We start from the raw sequence: 25,913 nt of genomic DNA, 5'->3' as shown, positions 1-25,913 counted from the left end.
AGGGATTGATTATTCTGGGATGCAGTCACACCATCATCTGTTCTTCCCGTCATGATAGCTAACACCCAGCACAGGCTAAGTGGGGAGGGAACTTTTAGCCTTGGATTATAAAGCAGAGTTAGTTCTTCCTAGCTCCTTCTCAGTCTCCCATTGTGGGATGGTCCACAGGGACAGAGTGCAGAAACAGGAAGGTTCTCCCCCTAGGACAGCACAGTTTCGTTGGAAGCAGCCCAGCACTGTCAGCAGCACATGGTCAGGAAGAAAAGCAGGGGAAGAGTCAGTGTCAAATGGAATCTAAGCAGAGGACTTCAGGCAGCCTGGACTAGAGAGAGGGGCCCGACTGACAGAGGCCGCCCAGCTTCCAACAGCTACAAGGACAAAGGCATGTCTCCGTATCCAAGCAGGAGGAATATTGGATCATTATTTTGTTGTTGGAATGTTTGAAATCTTATAAAAACTAAATGCTTGTTAATGGACGAGCCTAGTTACAATTAAATGGCATTTTTACCAACAGAGCAGAATATAGTGCAAGTAGGAGATGGCTCAGAGGTTAAGAGCTCTCGCTCGCTGCTCTTTGAGAGGACCTGGATTTGCTTCCCAGCATCCCTGTGGTGTTTGTCTACAGCCATCTGTAACTCCAGTTCCAGGGGATCCTATGCATTCTTTTATTTGACATCGTTGGTCACCAGGCACATACATGGTGCACATCCCCACATGCTAGCAAAAATACTCAAACACAAAATAAATGAATCTAAAAAAAATTTTTAAAGATGTTTATTTAAATTTTTTTAAAAAACATTAACCACAGAATCTACATATGGAAAAACTTAGAGAATACTATATTATATGTAAGTTTCTCTGTGGTTAATTAATGGAACTATGACAATCATTAAAATGGATCAAAGAGGGTTAAGGAGATGGATGGCTCTCTGGGTGAAGCGCTTACCATGTCAGCATGAAGACCCGAGTTTGAATCCCCAGAACCCACCTAAGAGCTGGGCCCAACGGTGTAAGCCTGTACTCTCAATGTTCCTCCCGTACAACGGGAGGCAGACACAGGAGAGTCCTCAGGAGTTCAAAGGCCAGCTCGCCTAGCTTCCACAGCAGCTCACAACAAAAAGACCCTGTCTCAAACAGGGTGAAATGTGAGGACTGGCACATGAGGTTGTCCTCTGACCTCTACATGTCTGCTGTGGACTAGGCACACCTGTGCTCACACCCACATTCACACCCATACTCTCTCTCTCTCTCTCTTTCTCTCTCTCTCTCTCTCTCTCTCTCACACACACACACACACACACACACTACATATCACAACATACACATCATGCAAATACACAGAGAGAGATTTTAAAAACAAAGACTTTACATTTTTATTTGGTTTTTTTTTTTTTTTTTTTTTTTTATGTGTACAGGCATTTTGTGCACATGTTTATTTGTGCACCACATGCATGCCTGGTGCCCCTGGAGGCCTGAAGAGGGATTCAGATCCCGTGGGACTAGAGTTACAGATGGTTGTGAGCTACCATGTGGGTGCTGGAAATCAAATCTGGGTCCCCTGGTAGAGCAGCCAGTGTTGTGAATTGCTGAGTCACCTTACCACCCTCCTCAAATGAAATGTACAAAGTTTGTGTACCCTTGGTTTCCATTTAATTGACATAGATCTTATTATTCTTAACTGTCTCATCTGATTGTTTTGGCTGCAGAGTATTCTTTCTTTCTTTATTTGTTTATTTATTTAATTTTTAAGATTTATTTATTATGTATACAGTGTTCTGCCTGCATGTGTCCCGGCAGGCCAGAAGAGGACACCAGATCTCATTATAAGTGGTTGTGAGCCACCATGTGGTTGCTGGGAATTGAACTCAGGACCTCTGGAAGAGCAATCGGGGCTCTTAACCACTGAGCCATCTCTCCAGCTCTGGTTGCCGAGTATTTACTAGTCCAGTAAAGAGGCAGAAGTTCAGAGCCTCGCTTTCAATTTTCTTCCTTTTCTCTGCTTTTGGACATACCCTCCAAGACCTCCCCAAACGGAGCATTCCCCAGGAAGGGTCAAATTGAACTCAGCTCTCCCCAGCCTTTGGTTCTTTGTTTTGGCCACTTGTATACCACAGTGCTTCCATTTTGTGAGTTTTGGGAACCCAGAAGCAAAGGTCTGTTAAAGCTAGATCGGCAGGTTAATGAATCTCATGACGGAGGAAAAGGGGGACCGTGAGTCTCAGGATAGAAGTAGGTATCTAGTCAACCACTGGAAATCTCCTTCTTCCCCTTACCCAGTCAGGTTCATCTTGGGCTCGGGTCATCCATATTTCTGAATGGATTTAAAACCTTTATTGATGAAATCGATTTTTTTGTTGCTCAGGCCTGCCTCCTAATCCAGTTGACCGTGGCTTGGTGGCAGTAGCAGCGTCCAGGGGTCCCTTGGCCTTGAGATTTCGGTCAAGGCCCATCTAATCAAGTGAAGCAAATAACATAGTTCATTTACTCTGTTCCCTGAGCTGCTGCCCCTGCCACTGTTGCTTAGAAAAATTGCCATGCAATCTAAAAAGGAAAAATGTTTCCTTTGTCAAGATCCCAATTTCAAACGGTAAGGAATGTGGGCCAAGTATTTTTTTTCTCAGCGACTCCTGGATTTTCCCCAGTTGTCCTGTCTCATTTGCCTGACGTAGGAAAGCAGTCTGGGGGACATCTTCACTGTTGTCCGCCCCGCCTTGCCCAGTACCATGTTCAACTCTTTCTCTCTTCTCCTAAGATGGAAAACTCTACTCTGCCACGGTAACTGACTTCCTGGCCATTGACGCAGTCATTTACAGGAGCCTTGGAGACAGCCCTACCCTCAGGACTGTCAAACATGATTCAAAGTGGTTGAAAGGTGAGCAATTAACTGAAGAGAGGGAGGAGGGGATGCCTACCTCGGAAGAGATTTAGAGTCTGCATGGACCAGACTGTAGATTCATTTTAGTAATGGTTTCTGACAGACAAAACCATGTAAATTGCATCTTTTGCCTCCACTGATTTATTTACTTCCCTTTTCCCTCTTCCCATGAGCTTCTGGAGTATTAGCAAAACTACCAGTGCCATGACAATAGAATACATTGCATTCATCTTTCCCTGCCCCAGACTCGCATTTCAGAGTCCCACATGAAAAGAGCTGAACAGAGCGCTCTGTTCACGAAAGGGGACAGGGGATGAAGTGGTGGGGAACAGGAAAGTAGCTATTCACAGCCCCGTGTGAGTCAGGGTGACGGAGCCATGCGCACGAACTTCTCTAGGCAATCCGGACATTCCATTGCGGAAAATAAAACGACTGAGATTTGCAAAATGTCCTTATTCTTCACTCTCGGTGGCAAAGCTTGTGAAAGATGTAATTTGTAAGCTCAAGTGCCTTCTGAAATCACTAGCGCTGGCACTTGTGAAGTCATTAGAAATGGTTAGTGTTAACCACATGTCTAATAGCCCTGCACTTGCAATTAATAACACGTCTTTGGCTACACTTGGGTAAAATTCTCTTAACACCATGTGACATGTCTCCAATTAAAGTGCCCGTTTGTCTGCAGAACCATACTTTGTCCAAGCACTGGACTATGGAGACTATATCTACTTCTTCTTCAGAGAAATTGCTGTAGAGTACAACACCATGGGGAAGGTAAGAGAGGGAGAGCGTCCCCGGTTCTGTATGTGACGTTGTCGGGAACCCATTTTTGGACCCAGTAACCACACAAACAAGCATGCGCGGAAGTGACAGGCTGAGCTGTCTGGAATCCCGGCGCCCTTTTTCAGAACAGTAACAAATTACAGGGAACCTCTGAAATATTTCCACTGACGATCTAACCAACAGATGTTTGGTTGCTTTCGTGCCGAATTCTAAGTGTTTTGAGATGTAGCTTCCAGGTACAATTTTCCCTTTTAATTGAGTTACTCCACAGAGAGAAGAGATACCCAGTATCTTTAGGCAAACTGAGTCTTGGTTTTATTGTAGAAAGCAAGAGAACAGTGAGAGGAAGTTTAGTTCGGTTATTTATTTATTTATTTATTTATTTATTTATTTATTTATTTATTTATTTATTTATTTATTTTACCAGACAGCAGATCAAGGTCACTAAGTTAGAGGGCACGAATAAAATACCAGGGTGGCTTGCTGGTTAGAGGGACTCACTGGAAGTATGAGATTTCAGGCCCCAGAGGCAGCCGGTGGGGATGGCAGAGATGGCGCATACAAAGTGTGCTTTTGTCTGAGGAAATAAAAGCTAAGCAGTCTGTATGGAAATGAGTTTATGTGGCTGGGAGCTGATCCCCTGAAGGATTTATGGCTCCATATTAAATGCCATCGCCTTATCTTTTAAAACATTCTGTTTCTCTGCTGAGTTTTTTCCTTTTCTTCCTTTTTCCTCTCCCCCCCTTTTTTTGTTACTGATTTTAGAAATGCAATATTAAATTAAGCACCTTGTCGTCTGTTTCTGTTGTTAAGCAAAGGCGCGTTCTTCTAGGATCTTCTGCGTTTCAGAAGGAAATGAGCGCATGCCCTTTTCCCTGTGTGCTTTTCTCTGCAGGTCGTTTTCCCAAGGGTGGCTCAGGTTTGTAAGAATGACATGGGAGGGTCTCAGAGAGTCCTGGAGAAGCAGTGGACGTCGTTCCTGAAGGCTCGCCTGAACTGCTCCGTGCCTGGAGACTCTCATTTCTATTTCAATATACTCCAGGCAGTTACAGATGTGATTCGCATTAATGGCCGTGACGTTGTCTTGGCAACCTTTTCCACGCCTTATAACAGGTAACCATGCCCTGGCTGCGTTGACCTAATATGTTCTTCCCAGCTCCCTTTTCCCTGGGGAACAGATTTGCAACTGATGGAAAAGGAGCCCTCACTTTATCTAGATAAAAAGCACTTTGCTCTGAGTTTTCATCAATGAACTAATTAGAATTTATGAACATTATTAAATTAAGGTTTTTAGGCAGCGTAAGTTATGACAATATCTTCTATTTATATGACTGACATATAAATACTTTATATGTAATTCCTTTCCTGTAAACCAAATTTTATTGTCCTCTCTTACACATGAAGAAATAGCTTAAAACATTCCATTGTTGGACCACATAGTCAGTGATAGAAGGGAGAGGTTTGGAAATCAGTGTTTTCCTCTGATCTCTTATAGGTCATCTGATGTTCCTTTTTCACTTGTAGTATTTCCCTGACTGAATTGGGATTGTGTGTGTGTGTGTGTGTGTGTGTGTGTGTGTGTGTGTGTAAGCCTGGGCATTTATTAAAATGCCACAGTGAGTGATTTAGGAGTTATTTAGCACCTGCCAAGGGTCACACCCAAGATTTCACTTATCTTATCATCCCACTGGAGGATGCAAACCTCCATGTAAAGCCCCAGCGGCTTAAAGCAGTTGGTTCATGGCCCAGATCCCAACCCCAGCACAAGTACCTCTGGAATCGTCTAGCAAGGGCTCACAGCCGTCAAACACTATCCCTAGAAATACTGTCTGTCATTTCATTTCTGTTTTTATGTGTAGTTCATCAGAAATTTTAATGAATTAAATGACACATGAATGACACATTGCTCCCAAAGCAGGCAAGATGCATGGAAATGACAGAAGAGGAGACTTACTGTCTTTCTCTGGCTTCCCTCTCTCTGTAGAGCCAATAAGGTGTCAGAGCCCAACACTGTTGTACAAAGTGAGCCTAACTCTGGGTCTAACTCCTGGCTATGAGCTCTGAACGCACGCGTCATGCTCTCCTGTCTATGTAGGAGTATAGAGATTCTAAATGGATTATCCTCTTCTAAGAATACACTTAGGATTCTGCTTTTTACCCGGGCTTTCCTGAACTCCATGAGTGCCTAGATGCCGGGCATGAAAAAAAAAAATGATAAGATTGGAAGATAGCATCTAGAAAGACATGCCTAGGTATTAGGGAGAGCCCAGAAAAGAGCTAGCCAGAGGATGAACTCATGCTCCTCAGTTACAGGGAGGGCAAGTGTCAAGAATGTCTCGCTGCAGATAAATGAAAGAGGAGCCTATATTGCAGCAAGAAGTATTCGATTAGATTTAGGCAAGCTTCAGTCGTCTATAGGGACTTTGAGACTCGAGGAGAGGAAAGATACAAACCATTTCAGGGCTTGAATATTTCAGATCCCATCTATTTAGGGTTTTTGGAAAACATACTGTCTTGGTACGTGGGAATGCAGGGGTTAGTGGAATTTAGGTATACATTTCTAGTGTGGGGGTTTCGTTTTATTAAAAGTGTGGATTACTTTGTGATTATAAAACCATAATGCGTTCTTGTGTATTATAGATAATCCATTTATTTTCCTAAGTGGCCCTAAAATTATCTTCTTATTATGATTATGTGGTCTCAGAAATATTATTTATTCAATAAGCTCAGACAACCTAACTTGCCAACCTACAAATGTGTTTACCATTTTCCTCCTAAATTATGTGTGGCCTTTGCTCAGTCTCGTTTCATCCCTTTCACTTCCTCCTCCACACAGGCAGTCTTGGTTATGCCAGGTTGCTGCCAAGCCTTGAGGGGTCCCTCTCTACCCTGGGGAAAAAGAGCAAGCAAGCCCCAGCATGCTCTGGCTCCCTTCCCTCCTCAGCCTGTTTTCTCCCTTTTTTTTTTTTTTTTTTTTTTTTTTTTTTTGTTGCACACTCTATACCACAGGCTTCCTAGACCTGTGGTCTGGTTCAGGAACATGCCTTTCTTTCTCTGCAAGGTCCTCCAGCCTGACCAATGTCCACCCATCAAACTCCTGTGGAGGGGTCTCATGCCATGGCATCCTGTGCTGATTCATGCACAACCCTCACTGGCTTGCTCTGAATTTGTTATATTTATCTTCATCGTAAACTATGATCTAGCTACTGAAGGCAGTGCCCTGTTTTCTGTGGGCTTCACAACACTTCTATGTCAGCTCATAATTCTCCTCCCAAAACAAAGGGGGCTCAAGAGGCAGTGAAGAAATGATGGGCTTCTCCCCACTTCAGCTTACTTTACTAACTAGCCTATTCTTTAAGAGTGTTGATACAAATTTAATTGGCAGACACATTCTCTTTGCATTTATGATCCCTTTACTTGTAGTGCTTTAAATTCTCCCTGCCTGTGATAAGAGTTCCTTCAGAGTATGTTAGAGTATGTTTGTTAATGGAATGTACAACAGTTATGTGAGTAACACCTTGTGTGAAACGTCCCTTGTAGCATCCCTGGGTCTGCAGTCTGTGCCTATGACATGCTCGACATTGCCAATGTTTTTACTGGGAGATTCAAGGAACAGAAATCTCCTGATTCTACTTGGACACCAGTTCCAGATGAGCGTGTCCCTAAACCCAGGTATGAACAAGTATTTATTTATTCAGCTATGGTGAAAAGGGCATCTCTGATAGTGAGCATCCTGTGGACCACACGCTGGTACCTTCCATCACAAGCCGGGCAGATAGAGTTCCAAGGACAACAGAAAGACCCTCATGACTATTTGTAGTCATCCTCTTTGCCAGACCCCAGAGTTATCTTTAGTATCTACTCACCATGACTTTAATCTTCTGCTTAACCTTTGTGAATGTGGTTTGCCCAGTACAATAGGTGATAGGCGCCATCTATTACATCTGGTCCCATTGGTGAAGAATTTAAGGACCAGGAAGGAAACTATATTATGGAAGTTAATATAACTAGAGAGATACCTCTGCTGTGCCTCCCTCTGATTTTATATGAACTCTTTAATTCCAATGAATAATATGTGAAATAGAAATGATATTTCCTTGATTGAGGGGAACATGTGGGATCAGAGTTGAGTCCAGGGCACCAGATCAAGGGTTTAGTTTTAGAATTGTTTAGTTGGTACAGTGGGTTGCTTTTCTGCATCCACATACAATATAGTGCTAGCCCTTTCCAAGCTGTGCCCTGGATTCCCTCATATGGCTGGTACATAGTCCACACCTTCACCTTGGTGGTCTAAGTTCCATGGAAATCTCTCCATTGAGTTTGTGTGGCGCTGAAAGCGAGCCCAATGTCTTCCTGGCTTTTTGTTTTGTCTTGTTTTCTAATGCTCTCCCTTAGTCTCCTGTCCTACCAAAATACCTACAAGTACATTTAATTGAACCAATTTAGATATTAGGAACCAAAGAAACCTAAGTGGCCACACGTTTTGCTGAGTTGCCTGGCACGTTCCTTTTCTGTTCAAAGCAGATCAATGTGAAGGGACACTCTAGGGACCAGATAGATTACCTAACTCAGCACCTGGGGTTATTCCTCACCTTCCGAATAAGCAAGAAAGGGAGTTAAAATCGAGGGACTGGTTTCTAGGGAAAATATATCTATCTACCTTGGTGTGTGAATATGGTGTCACTCAGGCATTATAAGGATGTGTGATAGGTGATTTTCTCCCATGTCCGTGTGTTTACCCACATGCTTCCATATACCTGTCTCATCTCTTTTGCAAACAGCAGGCTGATTGTGGGGGGCTTGCTAGCTGTAGCTCCGTGGTAATGACAAAAGGTTGTGGAGCGGGGGTGGGGGAGGCTGGTGTTGTACGGTTTCCTCTCCTGCACCAGCAGGCAACTGGGTGTCTAGACCTCAGACTTTCGTGTTCTCTAATCTGACTGCTGAGATTTCCCTGGAACGCCCCAAACTACAGAATTTCACCTTAGCAATCTGTGCTCAGTGGCAAGAGACTGATCTTTCAGGAAGGAATCTTCAGTGTACCTGGCTTTTCAGACCTGCCCAAATCTCATCACAAATGAAAAGTGAACTAATAAACTCTTAGAGGTTGTAACATTGAGTCTTGATGGTGTGTACCCCTGTGGATGAGAATCTGTTTGCCCCTCCTTGTGGAACATACACCTTTAGAACAGTGGTTCTCACCCTGTAGGCCGTGACCCCTTTGGGGGTCGCATAGCAGAAATCTTGCATATCAGATATTTACATTGCAATTCCTAACAGTAGCAAAATTACAGTTATGAAGTAGCAATGAAATAATTGTATGGTGGGGGGGCGGGTCACCACAACATGAGGAGCTGTATTAAAGGGTCGCGGCGTTAGGGAGGCTGAGAGCCGCTGCGTCTAGAACCTCCAGCCAGGTGTCCTGGTTTGCTTTCCGTTGCTGTGATAAACACCATGACCAAACGCAACTTCAGGAGAGTTTACTATAGTCTGTCATCAAGGGAAGCCAAGGCGGGAAGTTGACAGAGAAACCACAAGGCACACTGCTTACTGCCTTGCCTCCTTTGGCTTGCTCGGCCACCTTTCTTATACAGCCTGGGCTCACTTGCCTAAAAGTGGTACCATCCGCAGTGAGCAGGACCCTCCTACACCAATTACTGATTAAGAAAATGCCTCCCAGACAAGTCCACAGGCCAGTGTGACAGAGACAATCTCTCAGTTGAGGGTCTTTCTTCCCAGGTATGGCTAGGTTTGTCTCAAGTTGACAGACAGTACAAAGCCTGCCCGGGATGCATGTCCCCCCCCACACTCACTCACTCGGTTCAGCTCCATCTCTCTTCACTGGGGTTGGTTTGTGCATCTGGAAGGAAGCCAAGTTGCCTGGAGATGAAACTGAGCTGTACCAGCTAAGGCTTCTTCACAGAATGAGGAGGCGGTCCAGAGGAAGCCTCAGCATATTGTACTTGGTGGCATTCTGCATTGTTCAACTTCCTCTTCGCTGCCTGCGGCACCGTCTCCTTGATGCCAGATGCTGAGAGAAGCAGTTCATTCAAAGAATTTGCCAGAAGGCATGAAACAACTTCTTCCCCTCAAACACCCCAACCTTTGTTTCGTTTTAGGCCAGGTTGTTGTGCTGGCTCATCCTCTTTAGAAAAGTATGCAACCTCCAATGAGTTTCCGGACGATACCCTGAACTTCATTAAGACGCATCCACTGATGGACGAGGCAGTACCTTCCATCATCAACCGACCGTGGTTCCTGAGGACGATGGTCAGGTGGGTGTCAAGCAAACCTCATCCCAAATGGATTTCCTTGACTTTATCTTGTGCTCGTGGATCCTGTCAGTGGATCATGCTTTGAAATGCCACAAACATCTTCTGCTATCCTGGGCATGGATTCAGCAAGGAAATGTTGACAGGCTGGGTAGATGCCACTAAATCCCCATTGCCGCCTTCTCAGTGAGGAGAGTGCCAGTATTTTCAGGCCGGTTCTACACATGCCAGCAATTAGAAGAAAGAAAAATATTTCCTTCCAGATTAGCTTATTAATCCAATCTGTGCAGTGCAGGGGAATGGTGAGGCAGGACCCGTGAGAAGAAGTGGTTACCTGCTTGGTTACACATGACTGGGTTGCTGGCATGACGGGACACCACATTTGTAACGGCGTGCCAGCAGGAGGGAGTTATACCTTAGTATTTGTTATCTGAAGTGATGCCAACAGAGAAGCAGTAGCTGACTGGAGATCTCTGATAGCATCCAACATCCTTTGTGATGGGAGCGTATTTTCAAATAATACAGCAGGCTTTTCTAGATTGGCAGTCAATAACACAAAATGGTGAGTTTATCCCATGTTTTTTAATCCCCTGACTTTTATTAAACTATGAAATCTCGCTTGACGATAACCTAGCCACCATGGCCTATTACTTAGGCTGGTATTTTCTAGTTCCTGTCTTGGTACTTAGGACAAATAAGTATCCATGAAAAGTGGAATGACCAAAGAATTTCATAGAAAGAGGATACCCACTAAGACTTAACTGTCTGCTTGTCTCTCTCCATTCCCTTACCAAAAGTGGCTTGGCTTGCAGGTCCTGATTATTAGTATTAGTACAGTAGCAGTCTTGGTACTGCTCTGAGCCCTCCACCTTCAGGAGCCACCTTACTCCTCCGTGCACACTCAGAATGTTCTCTTAATCTTGCATCTTGTTGACCAACACTTTGCGCCTCCTAGGAAAAGCGTGGAGAATGGTACAAAGAAATGCTAAGCACAGTCACTTCTTAGGCCTGCCCTCTCCATTGGTGCCGTCAGTCTTTTCTTCTTGCTCATGGAAGGCATCGTTGCTGAGTGGTTTCATATGGTTCTGGATGCTTATTTATTAAGGAACTTGGCCTCCGTACACACATACTTCCTTCTCCCTGTTGGAGCTAGACTAATGTTCTGCATATCAAAGTAAGGGGTCAGAACAGCTTGAGAGCATTACTTACAGGCATCTATTTTTCATGCCATTGTTACTAGAGAGCTGTGTCGCAGTTGTTTGAAGTAGAAAGGGGACCTTTAATGACAGACTAACAGAGAGCCTTTTCCCCTCCAAATGTGACCCTGTCATTGTAGATACCGCCTGACCAAAATTGCAGTCGACAACGCGGCTGGGCCATACCAGAATCACACTGTGGTTTTCCTGGGATCAGAAAAGGGAATCATCTTGAAGTTCCTGGCCAGGATAGGAAGCAGTGGTTTCTTAAATGGCAGCCTTTTCCTGGAGGAGATGAATGTTTACAACCCAGAAAAGTGAGTCAAACATTGGGTCCTTTCTTGGTAATTTTTTGTCACGTTACTGCAACCCTTTCTGTTGGAAAATCGTGGGCGACCAGATAGTTTATGTAGTTTTCAGTTACTTTTGACACCGTCTCTAAAAAATATTGAGCATTCGTTTTCCTTGCTATTAATGTCCACATAAGGGTGTCTTAAATCATGAGGTGTGAATATGTCGGCCCACAGATGGAGTTCAAGGTTGGTGGCGGGGGAGACATAATTGTCCCCAAGAATCTCCTGACGGTCTTCTCCTACCTCCTAAAACTAGGTGCAGCTACGATGGCGTAGAAGACAAAAGGATCATGGGCATGCAGCTGGACAGAGCAAGTGCCTCCCTGTATGTTGCGTTCTCTACCTGTGTGATAAAGGTGCCTCTTGGTCGGTGTGAGCGGCATGGGAAGTGTAAAAAGTATGTATTTTGCTTCATTGACAATTCGAAAATGCATAGTCGTTAGGAAAGCGATCCCGGGTAGCTGACAGTCATCCTTTTCCCGCAGAACCTGTATCGCCTCCAGAGACCCATACTGTGGGTGGGTAAAGGAAAGTGGTTCCTGTGTCCATCTGTCACCCCATAGCAGGTAAGGAGCCTGAGGTGTGGGAGGGCAAAGTGCCTCGATCACTCTTCACGCTAGATGTAGACTTGGCTGTGTTCGCTCACACCATCAGCACTCATCCCTCTGTGGATGAGAATTTCAGGCATGGAACTGACAGGCGCCGGCTCCATCCCCAACACAGTTCAGAGACTCAGCATCGGATGTGGCAGAGTGTCCATAGGATAATCCCCCTCAGACTGGGATGGTTAAGAACACAACGGGAAACACAGTGGGCCCCAGAAGTATTCCCTAGAAAGTGGGACATGAAGATAACACGCCTTGAGCATCATGGCTGAGGACAGCAGAGGAAGGAGCCACGGGGTACCAATTAGATTAGCGGATGCTTTGTCCAGCCACAGCTAATGGACCATACAAGGCTGAGAAGAAATGGCGGAGCATTCGTCAACCCACGTGATCATGCTTCAAGCATGGTGTTCACATCCCATAAAGCTTTCCCCTGTGCCAAACAAACCTTGACCTTATCACTCATTTAGATACACAATCAACGCTTGGCCATTTCCCAATGGGCCCCCTAGATCAAGCCCCTCTGCTCAGCCTGTGGTTTTTTGTTTTGTTTTGTTTTTTTTAACTTCAGTGGATATGAAATCTAAAATAACATTTGGAAAAAAAAATATTCAAAGCGTGTCTCAGAGAAGTTGTGGACAATGCAGGTGAGGTGTCCAGGGCAGTCTAGGGCTCTCCTTCAACAGAAGAGCCTCCCCAGCCGCACCTGTGAAACAACTCTTTTCCTCTGCTGGGAGCATCCTCTCTGCTTTTCAGATAGCTAGACACGTGGAGGAGGCTGCTTGGTGAGCGCCGTCCACATCATGGAGAGATATTCTCTTGAACAGAGCGGACGATAACTGTAAACGATAACCTGGAAACCCGAGGGCTGCAGATGGCCCCCTGTACATTATTAGCGTGGCTTCGAAGGGGCCCTGCTGACTTTGCATAGAGTTGGAGCTTTGTATCTTTCCATGAAAATCCACAGAAAGAATCAGTGATGGGTGGGGAGAGGGGCTGAGAAGGGGCTCATCAGTTAGTTTGTCCTGGGTTCAACAACTGACCAAAGGTAACACAGTTTTTACAAACTATTTTAAAGTTACTACCAAAACTCTCGGGGACTTCCTCTAAAGCCTGCATCTGAGTTCATCTTTCAGTACCACAGGGCACTGCTCAACTCATGTTAGCCCTGCTGGGAGAGTGGGTTTGGGGACTGGATGGATACTGACTTTCATTACAAGAATTCCGTATCCTGAGAGGATGAATTTAATTTTCATCCTAGCCAATGACATTCGAGGCTAAATAGGGATTATTAGATCAAGGTGCGACATTCAAAGCGGTTTTTTTACGTGGCTCATGATACACAGCGAGGCGGCCACAAATCAGGATCTTCAATTACGTGTGAGAAATATAAGCACACAATTCTCCCGAAGGATACTTCCAATGGACACATCTAGTGGGATTGTTTTAAAAATCAAAATGAATGGTGATGACCAGGAATGGAGGCGGAGGAAAGAACGCCGAGGATTCGAATGAACAGGGATTGCACACTATCTCAGCCAACGTCCGCCCTCTCACAGGCTCCACATGCTCACCGGCCAGTTGTGCCTTTAAACGCTGGTTCTGTGTGTTTTGTAGGCAAGAGAATAGAAAAAAGAGCTTGGGAAAGCAAGGAGAAGAGTGGAGAGGGAAGCAGAGAGGAGCAGACCCTTTCATCTACACTTCCCATGGTGCTTATATGAGGAGTGAGCGTTAGCATGGAAACTTTTTAAGTTTAGGGAGTGCTTAAGGAAAGGATGAGACTAACCCACAAACTGTGGGTTTATAAATAATTTCCTGTGTGAGATTTGAACTCACCGCTATCATAGCTTCTCTTTGGAGTTTCATATAAAACTCGTTTTTATAAGCTTCAGAGAGCTGTTTCTCTTTCATGCTGGCCACTCGGTTTAGCAAACGGGTCACTTTTTTTTAATGAAACTAAAAAAATTTTTTCTCTTTCCCTGTCCTCCCATTTTTTTTTTTAAAGACTGGCTTTTGAACAGGACGTAGAGCGTGGCAATACAGACGGCCTAGGAGACTGTCACAGTAAGTAGCGTTTTAAAATCTCTGCCTGCCTAGGGATAAAGACACTTGTTATCGAATGGTCTAGAAGCATCACACCACATGTCGAACTCAGTGCAGCCGACTCTGGGCATAACAAAAAGGAAATGGTGTGTGTGGAAGCCAGCACTGCCCAGGATTATTACTATAAATGCAGCCACCTCTCCCATTATTCCAATGCTGTCGAACAAATCCATCCTAGAGGATATTAATTATAGCAAAGCGTTTATGTCAGTATTTCCGTTACAAAAGTGACAGTTTTGTTGTTTTTCATAATGTGCTATTACACTGCGTTTTAGCCAAATAATCAAGAGCTTAATCATTGCGCTCTAGCTTTTTAATTGAATCGGGCTGTTTTAGTGTTCTTCAACATATTCACCAACGAAAGTAATTATTTTTCAAAGTATGGCTGTATGAAACCATTTGAGATAGAAACACACTTAAGAAATAACCCGTGAGCATAAAGCAATCCTAAATGTCCTCTTTGTAGAAATTAACCCACAATGTCATTCTCAGAGTTCATGTCACATACTGATACGTGGCAACATTTTACTTAGAATTTTCTAGAAGAGATCTCAGAACTCTGTCCACTTGTCTTATGAGCTGATCAATATCAGGATTCTCTGAAAATGCTTTAGTGTTGTGAACTTAAATAATAATGCCATGCTCTTAGGAAATGCTCTTGGGTTTGTTACTTTTTTAAAACCACAGTTGGAGTATATTGGATTTTTTTTTTTTTTTTTTTTTTTTTTTTTAAACACAGTCTCTAAGCACTAGGGTTAAGATAAAGAAAGGCATTCAGGAAGGAGGCAAGACAGATCTGAAAACGTGGCTGTAGGCTTCTTAAAGGAAACTCAACTAGTTTGTGATTAAAAAAAAGTTCCTGTGCTGAATTTCATGAAATTTGCATTCAAAGTGGTACTGAAAAACAGCTCTTAAGGGAGCAAAACGGAGTGACTAACAGCATTAGACTCTATAATCAAGATCATGGATATAATTCCAGGTGTTGTTGGTTTTCTTTTTTTTTTTTTTTTTTTTTTTTTTGGTTTTCCGAGACAGCATTTTTCTCTGTGTAGTTTTTGGAGTCTGTCCTAGAATTCACTCTGTAGACCAGGCTGGCCTTGAACTCACAGAGATCTGCCTGCCTCTGCCTCCTGAGTGCTGTGATTAAAGACATGCGCCATCACTGCCCAGCATAAGTCATAGAAGTACTGAAATTTCAGACTAGGTTATCATTCAACTCTCTATCATATTCTTTTGCAAGAGATATAGAAAAATCAAATAATGAGGGCAAATATCAGCCTTATCTACAAGTTCTTGTCCTTACGTAATTTGGATTATTAGTAAAATATATGGCCAACATTTTATATCATATCTTCACATGAAATAATTGTGTGGGGATAATTACACATCAAAATTGGCAAAGGCGATGTGTTATTACCCAAACATCTGTGCTCTGTGTACAATTATTTACCTGGATCAGTACAATGGTTTGAAGTTCAGCCATTACATCTTAATTATCTTGTAGTTTCAGTTTTAGAAAGATAGGGGTTTTTGTGGGGGGAAGAGGGTATGGGGATGTTACAGATACTTAAGTTAGCTTTAGAAAATATTTTCGTCTCATTTTAGTGATCTGGTGGTCTAAGTGTCTGTAGAAAAACAGGAAGATAGATTTGGCTTGAATCGGGAAGTATACAAAGAAGATGCTGATGTGTTTAAGTGTGTGTATAAGTGCCCCCACACACCTGTGCTCTCAGGCAGAGGAACCTAAGAGAAGGGGTATATGTAAAGTACAAGGTTCCAATGTGGTGGTCTAGTCTTTATGCCGAGGGTCAGCTGTAGAGTCCATTTCCCTCTTGCTCCACCCTTTACCCGACAGAAGGTGAGACCATGCCCCTGCCTGCCCGCTGTCCTGGGGCTTCTCCTCTACATGCTCCACCAGAACAGGAACTGCTTCTACCCCACATACTTGTGTATGTGTCCGTAGTCAGAGGGTATTTGCGTAGTGGCTGCACTGACTTGGACACACTTAGAAGACTGGTCATAGAGCGCCAGTGTTTGGTGAACCAGGGATCTGACCTTGACACCAGCACACAGACCTACATGTGTGGCTTCCCAAATTTGGGGTTGGAGTTCTAATTCCCAAACTAAAACTGCTGATGAGTCCAGAACGTTATGGATTATGATACTGGATAGCTCTCTCAGTTCATTCATGAGGATGGAGCCAGATAGAACATGAAGAGACGTTCTTTCTTACGCATGTGGCCAGGTTACTTTAGCCACAGCTGTGCCCCTTTGTACAAAATAGAGTGCGGCTTCTTGACTCTCATACGGTCATTGCAGGGCCCATTTCCTCTGCTAACCCTTGGGTTTCCTCTGCCTGTTAGCAAGGGGTTTGGGGGAAACTCAGCAGTGGAAGAGATCTGGAGACAGGACATGGGACTGAGTAGGAAGGAGCTCAGGTTACAAGCAGGAAGTGAGGAGCAGTTTCCGGTGTTGGGGCTTCCCCATTGGCCCAGTTCTCATTAGCTAGCCCCACTCCCTGTGTGCAGTTCAGTAACCACCTCCCTGCTTTTGTCTTTCAGATTCCTTCGTGGCACTGAATGGTAAGGAAGACGTTACTGTCATAATTTCATGTCCATGGAAATCTATTGCACTAATCCACCTGAGTATTTTTAAACCTTAGGTTTCTTTTTAATTAATTTTTATCCTCATTTTTTATAGACATTTCAACTCCTCTACCAGATTATGAAATGTCTTTCAACACAGTGTATGGTCAGTTTATTGATGATATATATACATTTCAATATTAATACTTAAAGTTACTCATCTTTGGTAGTTTCTAGTTTTAATTCCTAATCAGAGACCAGATTCTTTGTTACTTCAGGGCCCCAATTCACTAAATGTATTTCTAGATTTCACTATGCTTAAAAAAAAAACAAAAAAACAACTCTGTTTATATGGGACAGTTGATAAGGGAGATCTTAAATATTTAATCCATATAATATGAAACATGCCAACATTCAAGAATTTGGTAAATACGTCTAATTGATTCTCAAGTGAAAAGAAATTTGTTCTTTTTGAATATGCCTGTATATAAGGAGATTCAAAACAAAAGAACAGTGGCTCTAACTCATAAACTGTAGCCTCCACAATACCATCTCCCCAGTCCTGGTTGTCAGGATAACCTCCCCCAAAGAGGAATTCCCATATAGGGCACAAACACCAGGGTCTTATGAGGCAAACGTGTGCAGTGTAGCATGAAATTGACCAACAAAATTTAAGCTCAGAAAGCGTTTGAATACTTACACATATTTTCCAGTGCGATTTCTTCAGAATGTATATGAGGAAGCATGGGGCAAGGGCGTGCTGTCCAAACAGGATTTCTCCCATTGTTCTCTGCCTGAAATCCACAAGTACTAATGGAAGTTCAGGAAGTGTCCTTACTTCTTTTTGTGCAAGCCAAACTGCACCTGCTTCATTTTTGTTTTTAAATAAACCCCCAAATGTCTCCTAAGTTAAATGGTTGAATGTGTTTTTCAAAACAATATGAAAACGTCTCTGGGGTATCAAATTTAAGCTTTTGCCTTTTGATTCGGACCATGAGTCCAGCCATTTGTACATCTGTAGTTTTTGTGATTGAGATATACAACAAATGAATTGTTAAGGGACAGTCTTTAAATATAAGGATAGGTTAAAATGGAGGGAAAGATGAAAAGAAGAGGAAAAACACAAGGTTTCGGATGCAGAGATGAGTTCAAGGTGTCTACAAATGTGCTCAATCCCCCTGTGTAAATTTTCAATCCGTGAGACCAATTAGCATAAATTAGAAGGCTCACTGAAGTCTTCAAGACTGTCTTAAAAGCCAGAGCTGTGCAATCCGTTCCTCCTGCCCAGCCCCCTCCTGGTGGGAGGCAGGGTGGAACAGAGGAGTCCACAGGATTTCTCCACCTTTGGCATCCTCTCATCTATGATTTAAACCAGAATATTGAACAGCAGAGCAGGAGAAAATTGCTCAAAAGGCAAATGTCATCTGGCTTAACCTTAACCTTCTGGAAGGAAACCACTTAACACCTGTTCTTTTGTGATGTCAGACTCTGCCATCGTTGCCTATAGCTGAATAATTTTTATCAGATGTTGAGAAATCCAGACCTTGAAACTAATCGAACCAGCAACCTTCCTAGCATTCATCAATTGTTCAAGACCAATTTTAACTCCCAGGGAATTCTTTGAACATATAATTAAGCTCTGGGATGCTCTTTATGGACAGAAAAAAAGTCATTCTTCAAGCAAGTGAATCTTTCCTCCTCAAAGAAGAGGCATTTCTTAATTTTTCCATATGTTAGTGGAAAAATTAAAACTTTATAGGACAATGCTCAGTTGTTGTGAGCCTTTGACCTGAAGCTACTGTAAGGAAACCAAAGGGTGGGGCTTTCCTTTAGCTTCTGATCCTGCCCATTGCAGGTAGGAGCTATTCAGTATGCAGCGGTTAGGTGACTAATTGACCATCAAAATGAATGATGGTCCACCACAGAGGTCAGGAAGTTAGTAAGAGGGCATAGAGAGAGGCTTTTAAAGGAGGGAAAACGTAACATATTTTTTAGAGAAAAAAGAAAGAATGATGCTCTATACAGTACTTATATAGTCTCATAACTGATGGCTATGTTGACCTTGACTAAGAAAATATTAATTCACCCAACAAATATTTGTTGAGTGACTGCTCTGTGCCAGCCAATGGAGTAGGTACAGGATTTGTAGCCTCAGAGGAAGGACCTAATGTCTACTTTTATGGACGTGAAGATAGATGAGGAAGACCACCCAGAATGCACCTGCACCGTTAGTAGTTTGTCCTCTGCATGCCATTCACTTCCTGGCTAATTTAGGCCCAGAGAACAAACCACAAACATGGAATTTCCTGTCCCAGGTGAAGGGATTGTTTTAATGCGCTGTGCGAGCTTCCTCTTGGCTAATGCTGTAGGCAACACCAGTCACATATGCAAGAACCCCTTTTAGTGAATTGGGTCCTGACTGTCTTCTCTCTCTCTCTCTTCCTCTCTGTATTGAATTAGTGTCCCTTTTATATCTAATCGGCTACAGTCGTTGTTAACAGTTGAGTCGTAGAAATGGTCTCTAACCTCTAGAATCATAGTAGATGTAGAGAAACGACATGATGCATGAAAATTAACTTTTTGGATATATCTAGAGTTTTTGTATCTTTGAAGACCATCAGAGCATCCACTCCGTCCCACTGATTAAATGTGACCTCTCTTATTGGACTGCATGATTGCTGCAAATCTAGTGACATGCCATACCATGTCCACAAGTCATTTTGGTTACAAAGTCTCATAGACAAGATGTACAAATCATATAGCCTGTAAAGTCAAGTTGTGAGAAAGAACATCACGATCTCCTAGCAGCTGTATTTAGGCATGGAGAATCATCATAATAATACTCTCCTTGCTTGCTCACAGAAGTGGCTGTTCTCCACTCTCTCCTGGTGACTCTAAACTTTTTGAGGCTCAAGTATCTGCTCTCTGGTTAATTTATTGCCAACCCATGCTTTTTGTCCTAAAGCACAAGTTTAAAAGATTGCAAAGACTTTTTTTTTTTTTGGAGTAAATCAGATGCATAGTTTCTCTAGATTTACATACAGAAAATCGAGATGTGGTGTGTATTAGACTAACACTTCAGAGATACGAAGAGGCTGATTTCTCACATTTGTGTAAAGCATTTTCCTACCTAACCACCATCTGGTCCACATTAATTTCCTCTCGTAGCCATAGCGTTCCATCACCAATGAGTTTTCCATGTATCTGTAGCATATGGTCCAGGAAATCTTTCTACAGAAAATGTGTCCCTTAGGCATATATTTCCCCTAGATTACCATATTAAGAAATGTTCTCACTAAAGCATACTTATGGCATTACCATAAAATTGCCCCTTGAACACAGTTAAATTGAAAGTGCTCAAAACGCCTATCAATTCAGGTAGAAGAAATTCTTGCTACTTGAAGGGGAGCGTAACTTCCCCCCGCCCCTCGACGCTACCACCGCACCTCCCTACCCACCTACAAAGCTAGTTCAATTTGTTTTCTTATGTTGGGTGCTGAGTTGTATTTTAGGATGGCCATATTTTTTTTCTTTATGTAGTCTTGAATTCATAAAGATGTGGAAATAAACATATTTCAGACCCCAGTGTAAGCAGGAAGGAAATTTTCTTCTTTCCATTTCTCAGGCTGATTTGCCCAATCCTGTCCTCTTATCAGCATTGGATGGGATACAGAACTCAGAAACGCAATGTCTAGAAAATCAAACATTCTTTGAGTCTTAAATGAGCATATTTTTAGCAGTGGGCTCTGAAGCAGACTATTTTCAACAAAACAGATGTTGGGAGCTGCGTGGGAACCACACAGGTTCTACGCTGACAGAGACTTCTGAAATGTTACTGAAGCTTCATGATAGCATTCAGGTGTGATGGGTCCGAAGAAATCACCATTGCTGACTCGAACCTCTTCTCTTGACTTACTTTGTACTGGCAGCAGCAGTTCAAGATGAATGCTGTTTTTAAAATACATTGTTTTAAATTTGTAATCCTAAAGTCTCCTGGGACTCCAACTTCTAATGATCACTGCAGATTTTCAAAGAATAGAGAGAGGTGGGATGCATTTATCAATGGAATCTCTCTTTCTGGTGGCCAGTATTTTACTTATCATGTACAAGGTGGTCATATCCTGAGGCTAGAAGTTTTAGAATTCCTCTGAGTCTATTCTCCATTGTGCCAAAGACATTGATTACACATATGCAGTAGCTAGCTTGGTTTTTTTCCCAGGCTTACCTGGAACATATTCAGTCGTGCCTCGACTGGCCCCAAGAGCAGAGCAAATCTCCTGCCTCAGCCTTCCAAGTGTTGGGATCACAGGCATGAGCTATTATGCTCAGTGGTCTTTTTTTTTAAGTGCTCAAGATGTTACTTTAGGCGAGATGGTTTAATAATCCACTCAAAAGTCGCAGAGAGGCTGTATTTTATTTCTACAAGAGAGGACTGCTAATCAGACTTCTTTAAATCATTTTGACAGCCGAGATGAAAGGATCTGATACAATCTGCATTTAATCTCGTGGCATGATGGAGAGGAAGCTTCTAAATGTGCTCACAGGAAATGTCTAGGGTATCTGCCATGACTCCCGGTCTCACCTGCCTTCTGGCACTATCCTATGCTGGGCCACATCCGAGATCGAAATCTACCTTTTTCTGGTTTATCCTTCTCAGTCAGTGAGGCCAGAAAAACAGTGTCTCATACATCTGAGTCATGAAACTCAGAAACCAGCTCTAGACACAGAAGGTGCGCCCGTAACAACAGGTAGCAGAGGAGGTTTTTTTCCCTGCCAAAGAGGTGGGAGTGGATCCCGTGGGAGAGAGAGCATCTCCCAGAATAGGAATGCCCACGAGGCTGAGCTGAAACTGAGCACTAGACACACTGTGGAGCCTCGCTGGGAAGGGCTTGAGACAGGCTGTCGTTTGTGATGGGAGAGGCCATCCACTGTCATCATGCCCCATCAGTCACAAACCATGTTCCCTAGAGTGCCTTTCATGCTGACATGGGAAGTGTTCCAGGGAAGGACGTTAGGAAGGACTGTTGTGTCATTTCCTCTTCCTAACTCTGGAAGGGGTCACTGTCCCTATGGTGTGGCCGAGGACAGGGTAAGTGATTTCCAAGGCTCACCCAACTTGTGGTTGAGACCGTCTCTGGCCTTTTGACTTTTAACTGCAAGGGTCAGAGGGTCTTCTGCCTAGCACAGGACAGTCCACCCCTGCCAGCAAGCCTTGTCATTGCTAAGGCATACCCTCGGTCTCAAGGTCATCATGGGCGTCCTATCTCCCGGCCTCTGAGCAAAGGGAATGTGTTGTGTGGTGATGTTTCCCTAACTGTATTTGTGATGAAAACAGGGCACTCCAGTTCCCTCTTGCCCAGCACCACCACGTCAGATTCGGCATCCCAAGAGGGGTATGAGTCTAGGGGAGGCATGCTGGACTGGAACAACCTGCTCGAGGCACCCGGCAGCACAGACCCTTTGGGGGCAGTGTCCTCACATAATCACCAGGACAAGAAGGGTAAGGCCTTGGAAGTGCCTCTTCCTCGGGGGCGTGGGGGGCGGGGGGTGAGGGGCAGGGGGAAAGGGGAGGACTGTGTACCTGCTTCCAGCTAAACCTAGCAGCATTGGGAACCTCCTGTGCACCTGATTGAAAGCATCTCAGAAAAGACTGCAACCCAGCCCGTGGGTCAGGCTTGATCCCCAGTTGTCCCCTGACCCAGGAGAAACCACACAAAACCAATAGCACATCCTCGTGGGCTTCCTCTCTCCAGAAGAGGCTTAGACTGGTCCAGAGCAGATGCTTACCCCTCAGACCCCTTCCCGTCCTCTGAACTCCTCCATGTCTGATGCTGTAGGTTTTTAGACCCTCTTTTCCCACCATAGTGGGTGGGACTGCTGTGCCGGCTTTGGCACGTGAAAGCCATGGATACGAAAGCCTGCTAGTCAGTGACTTGAGGAATAACGGCGAAGTCTTTCCCTCCTCCTGGTATTACCCTCTCTCATGGTACTGACTCTGAACAGGCCCGTGGTCCTCAGACTACTGTCGTCACCCTTGGGGGGCAAGAGCTGCAACAAACATACGTTATTTGATGAAGCAGAATTGCTATGTGTTTGCCACGGAATGGAAGCCTCGCTAAATGAAAGGGACCCGACTGTGAACAACTGTCCTAAATTCTCCTTCGCTTTCTGTGCTGGCCTCCAGACAGGGGATGTCATGTCTTTTCGAGCTGTTGGCTGCTTCCGGTAGCGCACCCTGCTTCAGCTGCAGCTGCGATCAGAGAGGTCTTTCCTTATCCCCCAAACAGTCTTGTAAATCAAAGCTCAAGAGCCCGCTTATGTGGCTGAGCCGTCTCCCCCCCATGCAGAACTGTTTGCTTCTATATGTTTTCAAGAGTTCTGTCCAAGTTGGGGTTGGAGTTTTGAGGGCCAGGCATCCAGGGGGACCCTTGGAGGACAGTCCATGTCCTGCCTTCTCCTGGAGTTTTCAGCGTTCATGTTTCCCCTCCCCCGGATGGACTCCTTTCTGGACTCCCATGCTATTTCTTTATATATATATATATATATATATATATATTATATATATATATTTTAATCTGCTTTTGTCCTGTAAGCAGCGAGCACTCTCTTGCCCTAGTTCCTGAGCCGAAATGGTAAAGATGGCCCTTTTATCCTGCTCTTCTGTGCATCCTCTTTGCTGATTTTATTATTCTTCTATAGACTTCTGTTTCTTCCTATGTCCCCGCTCCAAATCTATTTAAAGAAGAACAAAGCTGGGTTTGTCTCATCAGCCTCTCTAAGCTAGAGGGATCTGTCCTTACCAGCCTGAGAAAGTATTCAGTAAAGGGGAAACTGCCCGACAGGCCACAAGTCTCAGCATGTGCCATTATTTGTGTGTGGCTTCAGACCTCAGATACGTCACCCCTGACTGTAGTCTCAAGTAGAGACAGCTTAGTGGTTTTTTTTTTTTTTTTTTTTTTTTTTTTAATCACTTTTTTTTCACCTGCTTCACTTTTCTAGGGGGAAAAAGGGTCTCTGTCGGCAGGCATGGGTTGCAGTCTTTTCTCTGAGCTTCACTGAGAGGGGCAGCATGGATTTTCTCCATTTGTCCACTCCCCTAAGTAATGGAGGATTCTCCAGGAATCCAATTAGCACTTTGACAGGCTGTTTTAAAATCCGGCCATGTTCCCTCTCCCGAGTCTTGTTGTGAACGCTGACGGAGCTGGAAGCAGTCCACACAGGGTCAGACAATGGTGGCAGAGGTGACCCCATGGGTGTTTAACATGGTTGCTGTTCTTGTGCTATGACCCACCTCCTTGCCTTGCCCCGTCAAACACGAGTTTGGTTTTGGACGGCTGCAGTATATGATTGATGGGGCAATGCCAATGAGCTGTTATGCAGAAATCGGAAATGACAGAGCTTAATGTTCCCTGTACCATGATTTTTATGATTTTTTTTTTGATCCCCCTTTTCTCTGAATGACCATTCTGTTTGCTGTTTATGATTTGTTTCCAACTTCCGTTTTTGTTTTGCCGAGCACTGTGTGGTATGACTTGGTGACGATGTTCCTCTGTTGGAAAAGTCTCGTTCCTTTTCTGACTCACTACGATGTCCCTCAACCTGACCCAACCTGTGGTCTCCTGGCTTCCTTTCATCTCCTGATGTCAGTGCTTTGATGACGTCACATCCTCGTGTTCGGCATCCGCTGGGATGCTGGATTTGTCTGGGTTTCCTAAGGGGCCTCTGCGGGCGCTCTTTTCACGGGGCCGATTGTCTCATGGGAATGTGACACCTGTGTGTGCTCCAGCTTCTGGAGCCAAAGATACTCTGGAATTGTTTCTGAGATGCTCCACATTTCTCCACGAAGCAGAAACTGTGTCCGCTGACCAGCATCTGAGGAGGAGGAGGAGGAGTCGAGTGTCCAGTGGCCTTTATTTGCGCCAGTGATAAAGCATCTATAAGCAGCGTGAGCCCAACTGGCTTAGCACTGCACTGCCACTGACTGACCTCGGGCCGGGCCCATTCTTTGTCCGCTCCACCCTCCAAAACACATTTCCAGAGTATGTTTGCTGCTTTCCCTTTCTTTTCCTTGTTATGTCTTTGGTCTTGGTTTTAACCCTGTGCATCCCGCACCTCCGTTCACAGCACCGTCCTCCTCACCCTGCCGTCTAACCCCCCTTCTGCTACCATTGCTCTTAGCCTCCCCTTTCAAAAGAGCAGACCCAAGCCCTCCGCCCACCCCCGCCCCCCACCCCCACCCGTGGAATGTTCCAAGGCTCTTTCCTTCTATACTGTGAGTAGCGTTCAGAAGCTGTGTGGATACACCACCACACTGTCACAAAAGCGTGAACGGAAACCTGCGAGGCACAAAGAAGCGTTTTCATAGAAAGAGAAGTCATTTTCTCTCTCAGTACCTGGCCTTGCTCTTTATTACCCTATTGGCCTTGTCTAATGTCTCTGGCCTTGCTTCTATTCTTTAAAAAAATGCCTGGTGTTTTCCAAGCCCTGGATTCATTAGTAAAAAAACACAGCCAACCGCTGTTTTATCTCGGGATCCCTAGATATCTGGAACCTCTCAGGCCAACCTTTTAATTATCGACTTGATAAATTAGATGCAGCCTGAACTCCTTCTTTCTTGGTTTTTGCCACATCTAAAAATATATATTATGTATCCATCCAATAGCTATTGAGGTGGTAATGGGTAGTTGCAAAGGGGCTCTAATTACATATAAATAAAAGAGAGAACCCGGTTTATTTTTAGGTCGGGCCTTACTCTTCACCACGCCTCCCCACAGCAAAAGATGTAAGAGCTTTCTTTTTTTAAATTAGACAGACTTGGGGAGAGGACGACCACTGTTGTAGCCCCTTTCTCTTCCTGAAATTATGAGTGGTATAAAACTGGATTCCCAAGGGGGCTCGAAGATGCAGCAGGCAGTCGGGCGGGTGCAGAGCTGCCACCAATATGAAATGTCACCCCAAGCCTGCCATTGGTATATACGAGGGAACTCATGAGCAGAGGGAGATCCCCTCTTCAGACTTCATTGAATGCTGCGCTCGTGAGTCCTCTGAAAAGCAGAGGAAATGGTAACTAGAAGAGCAGACATTCTCATTTGGCGAGAAATGGCATGCTTGTCCATTTCAGGAAACTGAGAGAGTGAGATGCTGTCA

At 44.2% G+C, this 25,913-nt stretch overlaps 1 protein-coding gene across 11 annotated transcripts in view; it reads left to right on the top strand.

Moving 5' to 3' along the window:
* The window catches only part of Sema6a (semaphorin 6A), a 125,671-nt gene that overhangs the window by 79,365 nt on the left and 20,393 nt on the right, over window positions 1-25,913 (top strand). For 5 of the 11 annotated variants that reach the window (XM_042263689.2, XM_076555227.1, XM_015990662.3 and 2 more), the window contains 12 exons: window positions 2,753-2,872; window positions 3,558-3,646; window positions 4,551-4,768; window positions 7,196-7,327; window positions 9,772-9,927; window positions 11,261-11,437; window positions 11,730-11,870; window positions 11,959-12,039; window positions 14,084-14,142; window positions 16,743-16,763; window positions 16,882-16,932; window positions 22,102-22,266. In XM_042263689.2, the coding sequence (XP_042119623.2) occupies window positions 2,753-2,872; window positions 3,558-3,646; window positions 4,551-4,768; window positions 7,196-7,327; window positions 9,772-9,927; window positions 11,261-11,437; window positions 11,730-11,870; window positions 11,959-12,039; window positions 14,084-14,142; window positions 16,743-16,763; window positions 16,882-16,932; window positions 22,102-22,266 (1,410 nt within the window). The remainder of the gene's footprint in view (window positions 1-2,752; window positions 2,873-3,557; window positions 3,647-4,550; window positions 4,769-7,195; window positions 7,328-9,771; window positions 9,928-11,260; window positions 11,438-11,729; window positions 11,871-11,958; window positions 12,040-14,083; window positions 14,143-16,742; window positions 16,764-16,881; window positions 16,933-22,101; window positions 22,267-25,913) is intronic. The other 6 variants (XM_076555228.1, XM_076555229.1, XM_076555230.1 and 3 more) reach the window with 2 other exon arrangements.

The sequence above is a fragment of the Peromyscus maniculatus genome, chromosome 19 (assembly GCF_049852395.1).
Source record: "Peromyscus maniculatus bairdii isolate BWxNUB_F1_BW_parent chromosome 19, HU_Pman_BW_mat_3.1, whole genome shotgun sequence".
NCBI lineage: Eukaryota > Metazoa > Chordata > Mammalia > Rodentia > Cricetidae > Peromyscus > Peromyscus maniculatus.
The sequence above is the reverse complement of the archived record's forward strand: the minus strand, read 5'-3'. Positions and strand labels throughout refer to the sequence as shown.